The 9,883-nt window shown below is 42.9% G+C and overlaps 1 protein-coding gene across 1 annotated transcript; it reads right to left on the bottom strand.

The window, feature by feature from the left end:
* Positions 1-4,606: 4,606 nt before the first annotated feature.
* On the bottom strand, positions 4,607-5,609 carry LOC115431307 (uncharacterized). The gene has a single exon (XM_030151566.1). It carries the CDS (start codon positions 5,562-5,564, stop codon positions 4,674-4,676), a length of 891 nt encoding a protein of 296 aa, XP_030007426.1. The 5' UTR covers positions 5,565-5,609; the 3' UTR covers positions 4,607-4,673.
* Positions 5,610-9,883: the final 4,274 nt, after the last annotated feature.

Raw genomic sequence — 9,883 nt, 5'->3', positions numbered from 1 at the left:
CAGGTCCATTGTTTAACACACTATAAACTCAGCATGACTTCCGCCTCCAAGACTTAATGTATGCATACTTAACATGAAACTCATCTATATGGATCAAATCTGACCAAACATCACATACATACAGTGTCTTACTTGCCTCCACGTGTGATGGAGAAATAAGTTGGACATAGTTCGCGGACTGCCCTCTGTCAATCATCCCCCATCGCTTTCATGTTCCCATTCTTTTCTGTAGCTGCATCTTTTTTTGGGCAGAGTTTCCATGATTTCCGCCTATATTTGCATGTCGGTGTCTGAGGCTTTTGCCCTTGATTTCTGTGTGTCAGTGGGCGGAGCTCAGGAGGACGCCGGTGACAGGTTGATGGACTCCTGACCCCATGAGTGTGTTGTTTGATTGACAGCGGACACAGCCAATGGTGATAGCGCTGTCTCCGCTATAAAATGAAAATCATGTTTGGAGGAATGCGACTGTCCTGCAGTTTGGACAGCCAGAGCCAATCAAATGCGGGACATTGTCTCAATTTGCGGGATGTGGAAAAAATGGTCATAATGTTGTGCAGTCCTGCACAAATTTGCCCCATATTTGCTGTACATATAAACGATTAAAGGAGCTGTATGTAAGAATTACATTTCAAGTAATCATAAAATGGCCCTGATATGTCACCAGACATTAAGGAATCATGTTCATTTCAAATACTGATATCAATGACAGTAGTAGTCCAGCCAGAATATTCACATTTGAAAAGTTAAGTGGCAGCCCACAAGTAATGTTTATGTTGTCATTTTGTGTTTTGGTCTGATGCTCCACCCATCACCTATCTCCCCATCACCAATTCAATTCAATTCAATTCAACTTTATTTATATAGCCCAATATCACAACAAGGTTATTTCAAAGGGCTTTACAGAGGCAGTTGGAGTAAACAACAGTCAAATAAACAGCAAGAAAATGAGTAGTGTCCAGGGCATCCCCCGTCCTTAGACCCTCCTTCTTGGCAAGGAAAAACTCAAAACCCAGTGGGAAAAGGGAGAAACCTCGGGGAGAACCACAGTGAAGGAGAGATCCACTCCCATGGACGGACAGGCTATAGATGCACCAGGACTGATGGACGTCCATTTGCAGATGTAGTTCTAGTCTGCAAGGATGCAGTAGGGTGGACACATGGGGGGTCCAACCCGCTGGATGAGACAGGCAGGAACGAGGAGGCCCATCCACAGTGGTGAGGCCGAGGACGTCCATCTAGGACAGGTGGGGGAGGGGGTCAGGACACAGGACAGGGCAGGACACAGATGGGTCAGCGCAGATCCTGTCATCATTGGCTCCCAAGCGGTTACAACTGAAAAAGTAGCCACTCCCCCGGAGGGGAGTGGGGAAAGGGGACACCAGGTGAATAGTACTGCACAAACTAAGTTGGCTAAATATTAAAAATATAAGTGCAGACCAGAATGGTACGTAGAACCAGAAACAGGAGATAGGACTCAGTGCCTGGACTTCCCTCAGCATTCTTGCTCCTAGGGCAGCTTAGACTGAACTGCGGGTTCAGTCTGGTTTGAACTAGCCTGACCATAAGCTTTTTCAAATAGGAATGTTTTTAGCCTGACCTTAAATGTAGAGACTGTGTCGGCCTCTTTAATGTTAACTGGAAGCTGATTCCATAAAACAGGAGCTTGGTAACTAAAGGCTCTAGCTCCTACTGTACTTTTACAGACCCTGGGAACTACCAGTAGACCAGCATTCTGAGAACGAAGGGTTCTTTTGGGATGGTACGGCACCAGAGCATCTCTGAGATAAGAGGGACCCATACCATTAATGGTCTTGTATGTGAGGAGGAGGATTTTGAATCTAATTCTAAACTCAATTGGAAGCCAGTGAAGGGCTTGGAGCACAGGGGTGATGTGGTCTCTTTTATTTGTTCCTGTTAGTAGTCTCGCTGCCGCGTTCTGAACCAGTTGAAAACTTTTTAGAGAGCTTTTAGGACATGCTACGAGAAGGGAGTTGCAGTAATCTAATCTAGATTTAACAAACGCATGAACTAATTTTTCTGCATCATTTTTAGATAGAATATTTCTAATCTTGGCTATGTTGCGCAGGTGGAAGAAGGCGGTTCTGCAGGCTTGGTTAATATGTGGTTTAAATGATAAATCTGGGTCAAATAGAACTCCTAGGTTTCTAACTGTGGCGCTGGAGGCTACACTCACATTGTGACTATCTGGTCAGTTAGGGAGTCTCTCACATTTTTAGGGCCTATTATAATGACCTCTGATTTTTTAGGGTTAAGTAAAAGATAATTAGCGCTCATCCAGGTTTTAATGTCACGGACACAGGAACTTAGTTTATCTACTTGTCTGGTCTGATCAGGTTTAATCGATAAATACAGTTGTGTATCGTCTGCGTAACAGTGAAAATTAATGCCATGTTTTCTAATAATGTTACCTAAAGGCAGCATGTATAGTGTAAACAAAATGGGCCCGAGGACCGACCCTTGTGGCACGCCGCAACTAACTCTGGAACATGTTGATGATTGTTGGTTTACATTAACAAACTGGTACCTATTAGATAAATAGGATTTAAACCAGCAGAGGGCTGCTCCTCTGATGCCTATGTCCCATTCTAATCTCTGCAGTAAGATACTGTGGTCGATAGTGTCAAAAGCTGCACTCAGGTCCAATAAGACCAGGATCGAGACCAAACCATCAGCAGCAGCTAATAACAAGTCATTAGTTACTTTGACTAACGCAGTTTCAGTGCTATGATGAGCACGAAAGCCAGACTGGAAGTGTTCAAATAAACTATTGTCCTGTAAATGCTGACACAGCTGTTTAACTACCACTCTTTCAAGAACTTTTCAGAGGAAGGGTAAATTAGATATAGGTCTGTAATTGACCAGGATGTCGGGATTTAGAGTAGGTTTTTTCAGAAGTGGTTTAATAACTGCAAATTTAAAAGACTGTGGCACGTAGCCAGTAACTAGTGAGGTATTAATTATAGTTAGAATTGTGTCAATAGTTAGGGGCAGAGTCTCTTTGAAAAGTTTGGTTGGGATTGGGTCTAAGAGGCAGGTCGATGGTTTGGAGGACATAATGATAGATGCTACATCAGCTCCATCTACAGTAGTGAAATTATCTAACATTGTATGGGGGTTTAGAAGAGATTCTAGGGTAGCAGCCTGTGCTTTGTCAGACCTAATATTTGGAGGTAGTTCATCTATTTTGTTCCTAATAGTTGAGATTTTATCGTTAAAGAATTGTAGGAAGTCATCACAGCTGAGAGTAAGTGGGATTGAGGGTTCTACTGAGCTGTGACTGTTTGTCAGCCTGGCTACAGTGCTGAACAGGAATCTAGGGTTATTCTTTTTTTTCTTGATTAAGGATGAGTAGTATCTAGTTTTAGCCTTACGCAGGGCCTGCTTATAGGCCAATAAGCTATTTTTCCAGGCACTAAAAGAATGCTCTGAGCTGGAACGGCCCCATAGCCTCTCTAATTTACGTGCTGCTTGTTTAAAGGAACGTGTTTCGGCATTATACCAAAGAGAAGCTGGCCTTGGCTTAACAATCCTCGGCTTGAGGGGGGCAACTACATCCAGAGCAGTCTGTAGTGTGAGCATGGCACTATCGACAAACTCATCACATGCAGCAGGACTAGACATGTTCTCTACATAATCAGACAACAGGGAAGGAAATATTGGCTGAATTATCTCTTTATACCTTGAGACAGAATGATCACATAATGTCCTTTTCATCTGAGCTTTAATCACAGGTGTAGACTTATCCTCAAGCACAAACTGAAAGGTAATTAAAAAGTGGTCTGAGAGTAAGGGGTTATGGGGGAGGACAACAAGGTCACTAATCTCAATACCATATGTTAAGATCAGATCCAGGGAGTGCTTGTGACGGTGAGTTGGTTTATTTACATTTTGAACAAAGCCAATCCCATCTAGTAGGCCACTAAAAGCTCCACTAAAAGAGTCATTGTCATTATCAACATGAATGTTAAAGTCCCCAACTATTAAAATCCTATCCCAGTTTAACACTACAGTGGATCAAAAGTTAGAGAATTCTGATAAAAACTGTGAGTAAGGACCAGGAGGGCGATAGACCACTACAAATAGAACTGTTCTTTTGTTTTTCCAATTGGGATCAGTAATTGACAGAAATAAACTTTCAAAGGATTGATAAGTGTGATTAGTTTTAGGGTTCAGACCTAAACTAGAGTGTGAAATTACTGCCACTCCTCCACCTCGACCAGTGCTTCTAGCTGTGTGAAAGTTCACATGACTTGGTGGCGTGGATTCATTTAGTCTCACATATTCATTTTGCTGAAGCCAGGTTTCTGTCAGAGCCAAAATATCAATTTTATGGTCACCAATTAAGTCATTTAATAACAGAGATTTGGATGAAATAGACCTAATGTTTAGTAATCCACATTTAATATGTTTATTAGATGTCCTTTTAATTTGACTTTTAATTTGACTGCAATCCGGAACTATTTGTATTAAATTATTTGGTCTCACTCCTAAAGTCTCTATAGGGTTAGGTTTTTGAGCCTCTTCTACACGAGGAACAGACACAGTCTCTATCTTCTTTCCTAAACACTGGATGTGTGACAGCTCGGGAGGGAGTGATTAACAGAGAAGTGTTTTACACTACAACTCTGCTCCTGGGCCCCCACTCTGAAGTGTCACTTTGGAAGACTAAGGTTAGCGGCCAGATTGCGAGCTAAAAGACAGGCACCCTCCCAAGTGGGATGTATGCCGTCCCTGCGAATGAGCCCGGGCTTTCCCCAGAACGCACGCCAGTTGTCAATAAAAACAATGTCGTTTTCTGGGCACCATCTAGACAACCAGCAGTTAAATGATGAGAACCTAGAGTACATCTCATCATTGACCAAATTGGGCAGGGGTCCAGAGAATACTACGGTGTCAGCCATCGACCTAGCAAGTTTACACACCGAGGCTACGTTCAGTTTAAGAACCTCAGATTGTCTCCGCCGGGCCTCGTTACCACCTGCGTGAATAACGATCCGGCGGAACCTGGTCCTACTCTGCTGTAAAAGCCTAAGGTTTCCTTCGATGTCACCGACTCTGGCCCCTGGGTAACACCTGACAGACACCGCTGGGAGCTTCACGTCTCTGACTATGGAGCTGCCAATTATGAGTGTATCCGGTTCAGCCGGTGTGTCGCTGAGGGGATCAAACCTATTACAGACGGGAAGCTGTTGGTGCACTAAGTTTTTGCGTTTAGCACTGCGCTTCCTCCGTACTGTCACAAATCCGTCCCTGGTCTCTCCCGGCTGCACGGGACTCGCTGGAGGGCTAACCACGCTAACATTCCTGCTACTACAAGCACGACCTGCGGTCCCTGCTACTACCTGGGTATAGCTAGGTTTAGCCTTAGCCTCCAAAGTGCAGAGCCGTGCTTCTAACTCAGAAACCCTGGCCTCCAACTCTGACACTAAACTACACTTTCTACAGCTGCTTCTATCCTCAGTAAAGGAGGCAGGGAGCTCACTATATATACAGCACACTGAGCAGAACAGACGGGAAGAAGGTGAAGGCAGAGGGCTAGCCATAGCTCGGCTAAGCAAGGCTAGCGGAGCTAAAAGGAAAAGTTGTTTTTAATCTATGAACAAACTTTGAACAAACTTTTTAGCTAGGATCAGATGTTATCGTTGGCTCCGGGTGTGTACTGAGCCAACCAGAGACTAAATTTAACCAACCAGAGACTAAATTTAACCAAGTCAGTAGCATTTTAGCATCCAGGTTCAAGGTTCAAAGTTACATTATTTATACCTGTGGGTAGATTTGTTTTGCAGCAAGCTCTCACTCACTGCTGGTCGCTGCGTGTGCATGCGCCCAACACAAATCCTTCAAAAAAATTACAGCGAAGATAATGCAAGCACATACATAAGGCATAAGACATTATAAACACAGTACATGTGGTTACCTGATGGAACTTTTTTCAATGGATTTGGTTGTGGGATGGGGACAGGAAGAGAGGAAGAATGTTGTGAGGCAGACGGAGATGTGTGTGTGTGGGGGGGTAAATGCTTATATGTGGTGAGTCCTTGAAAGTCTGTTTGTGTGTGAAAAATAAGAGACACAGACTTCTGTCCTTATCAGTTCTTTCAGTCCTGTGTCTTGGCCTTGGAAGGAGTTCCCACTGAGCTGCAGCTCTGATCACAAATGTCTGATGTTACTAAACCGAAAACGCCTCGTTATGATTCCCAAACTGGGGCACCATTAAGGGGGGGTGAACATAACAAATTCATGAGGCCCAGCATTCCCAGGGGGCCTTACAGCAGTGGAGTGGATCTGGAGAGTTAGAGGAATAGTTTAGTGTCTTTAGTTTCAGTTTCACTTTGCATGGCTCCAATGATCATGGACACCCCCCCCCCCCCCCCCCCCCCAGCTGTGATGACAGCTTGATTCCAGTGACTTTCTTGTTGCAAGGGCTCAACATGATTATGTTGCAGGGGCAACCCAGTTCCCATTGCTGGCAATCCAGCTTCCTGTTTCTAATTTGTCCCACCTGTGTGATTACCTTTCCCCGCCCTGATTTGTTACACCTGTGTCTCATTGTCTTCCCTCCCTCTTGTGTATTTAAGCCCTGTGTTTCCCCTTGTCCTGTGCCAGTTTGTATTTACCACCGTGTGATACTTACCAGCATTTTTGGATCCTGTTTGCCTGCTTTTGACCCGGATTGTCTTCTCTGACTCCTGCCTTTTGCCTGACCCTTGTCTGTGCCTCTACCTCCAACGATTCAATGTGTGTTTGACCTATTCACCTGTTTTACTGGTACATGAGCTTGCCTGTTCCCTATGTCCTGTTGCCTTTCCGTTTGCCTGCCCATGCATGACCTGGTTAGTTTACTGACTTCCCTCTGCTCTCCCCTAGTCGGGTTCCTGACGTGTTTTTCCGGTCCGGGCTGTGTGGTCCCGTCTCCGGTCCAGTTCATGAACCCTGTGAAGAATCCAGGACTCTGTGTCTTCAAGATTCTGTTTATTCACACTATCAGAGATTTGTCAGTTAATTCTGTGTTTAATAAACACCGTAAACTTTTAGGTCTGTCTCTGGGTCTTGCATTTGAGTTCAGTTTTCGTACTCAAGCCGTTACAGTAAGATTCAGCTAAGTTTGGCTAACTTAATTCTACTTATTGTAAGCACGTACATTTCAAATATTCTCTAAAGGTAAATAATGTTATGCAGGTTCATTCATAGTACGTTAGCCCGTATGCAGGTGGGTCATCGACTTGACCAGGTAATAAATTGTTTGAGAAACAAAAAATGGTGACTTGATATTGCTAACATTAGGGATGTATTATGCTGAGACGCTGTTAGCATGGCAATATGAAATGTAACTGAGACATTTCATTGGTCAAATGAGTCTGAGTGGCTTGATCTTTAATTACTTCGCAGACCATCATGTATGAAGCATAAACATAATTAACAGATGATAAACTTACAGTGTAGGACTTGTTGCTTGCCATGGTAGCTCCTTGTAGTAGACACTCATGCCGAATCTGGCAACCTCTAGTCTGGAGGGTAGGTGGAGGGATACCACACTCTACTGCAGGGGTCACCAACCCTGGTCCTGGAGATCTATTATCCTCCATGTTTTAGATGTAGCTCTCTTCCAACACATCTGATTCAAATGATAAGCCTATCATCAAGCTCTGCAGAAGCCTGATAATGACCGTCAGGTGTGCTGGAAGAGGGATACATCTAAAATATGCAGGACAGTAGATGTCCAGGACCAGGGTTGATGACCCCTGCTCTGCAGTATTTTGAATGTGATTGGCAGAAGGGCAGACATTGTCTTACAACCAGAAATGCATCTAACAAACACATCTACAGATGCACTTCATACAGCACAATTTCCACATGTATACTCAGCATGTTTCAACTCAAGGCAGAGAGGGGTAGCAATTCTTATCAACAGAAAATTAAACTTTGACACTGACATAATCACAGATCCAGAGGGCAGATTTATTATAGTTAAATTATCTACTCAAAATATTAAGTTATGCATTGCAAACATATATGGACCAAATGTTGATGACCCCTCCTTTTTTTCACTCCTTTTTCACATCACTATGATTACTTAGATTGCACACTCAGTATAGGAGGGGACTTCAACACTGTTCTTGACTCAGGAGTTGACAGGCTGAGTCCCACTGGAAATAACAGACTTGACCAATCCTCAGAAGTTGTTAAACAATCCATGAAGGATTTTGGTGTTTGCGATGCGTGGCGTTTCCACTATCCCACTGTCAGGGAATACACCTTCTTCTCCTCAGTCCACCACTCGTATTCTAGATTAGATTACTTCCTAACCAGCGGCTTGCTGATGAGGGATATACCCGAAACCAAAATTCACCCAGTCACTGTCAGCGACCATGCACCAGTGTCATTCACTCTGGTTAATAAGAACATTATGTTAGAGGGTTATGTTATGCAGCTGACAGCTCCCCCTGTAGGGCAATGATTGATATATACCTGTCGTGTGTAACATGCCTCAGTTCTGTATTTACTCAGCCAGTGAATACACGTTACTAAGAGACACAGCCCGACTCTGTTATTTACCAGTGTTCACACTCACAACATGGTGTCAGAAGCTGTGTCGGAACCCAGTGTGCGTCTTACGTTGCCTTTTGCTTGAACAGCGTGTGTTTATTTTGTTTTGCATGGCTTAGTTTTGAAGTTTCAGTTAGCCTGCTACCATTGTCATCACGCCAGTGTGATGGCTTCCAATTATTCCACCCCTGGAGCTCATGAAGATGACTGGGGATCTTCACAGCAACTGGGCTAGCTTTCGATCAGAATTTGAGGACTATGTGCTCGTAACCAGGATTAATAAGGCAGAGAAGCCACACTCAAACAAATATTTCATTGGATCAACATGATTTCATCTTGGTACCCAAATTCCATCTAAACAAATCATGTAAATCCAATCTGTTTTAATCATGTTATTTGAACAAAGTATAATTGAATAGGTGTAACATGATTTTAACATTTTCATTCAATTAATCTCTCTCTATTCAGTAAACAAGCTTAAACTTTTTTAGCCTTATTAAATTAAATCTAGTTTAGTGTACATTAGTCCAAAATATTAGATACACAAACTTCCACTTTGTTTTATAAACTACTACAGGTTTAGTCTGTTTTGCTTATGTCAATCTTGTTTAATGAACTACATCCATCTTGTTGGTTAAATTAGTGCTCTGTTTGATGCTGGTACAGGCACTCAATAATAAAATTACTAAAACAAAACATTCATCAATTTTGCATTTTATATTCAACATTTTGTATAAATATACAGGTGCCGAACTCTACATTTACAGCTCCCCTTTAACCTCGCGCTAAACATGATTTGAATTAAAACTACTGCTGGGCAGCGATTAAGATTTTTAATCGCAATTAATTGTGTGGATTTCTGCGATTAATCACAAGTAATGGCGTAGTCATATAAGGGGGGGGGGTGTTTCCGTCATCAACAGCGTGTATTGCCTTTAAGTGATATTTCAGACTCGAAGTACTCCGGTGATAAAAATAATTCCACATTGCAGTGCTTACAAACAACTTTGGCCTTCTCAACCCCACCATCTGAAGACATTTAAAATGAAAATGTCCATGTAAAGGACCGGGATTTTTCTCCATGTTTATGTCTCCACCAGTTTATTTCCGGTTGTGAGTGATTGACAGGAGTCTTAAGCCCACTAATAAGTACTAATACTAACATGCCCAATAATATGTGATGTTCAGTTGTTCAAAGCAAGCAAAGGGGGCCCTCTAGTGGTCAGAATAAGTTGAACTAACGTATATTTTGTCCTTTCGGTGTTCCCGTAGCCAGTTTGGACATAAGAAGGAACAAACAGACACGTTCCTTTCA

The sequence above is a fragment of the Sphaeramia orbicularis genome, chromosome 13, assembly GCF_902148855.1.
Source record: "Sphaeramia orbicularis chromosome 13, fSphaOr1.1, whole genome shotgun sequence".
NCBI classification, from domain to species: domain Eukaryota; kingdom Metazoa; phylum Chordata; class Actinopteri; order Kurtiformes; family Apogonidae; genus Sphaeramia; species Sphaeramia orbicularis.
This window is presented reverse-complemented; position numbering and strand designations above follow the sequence as displayed.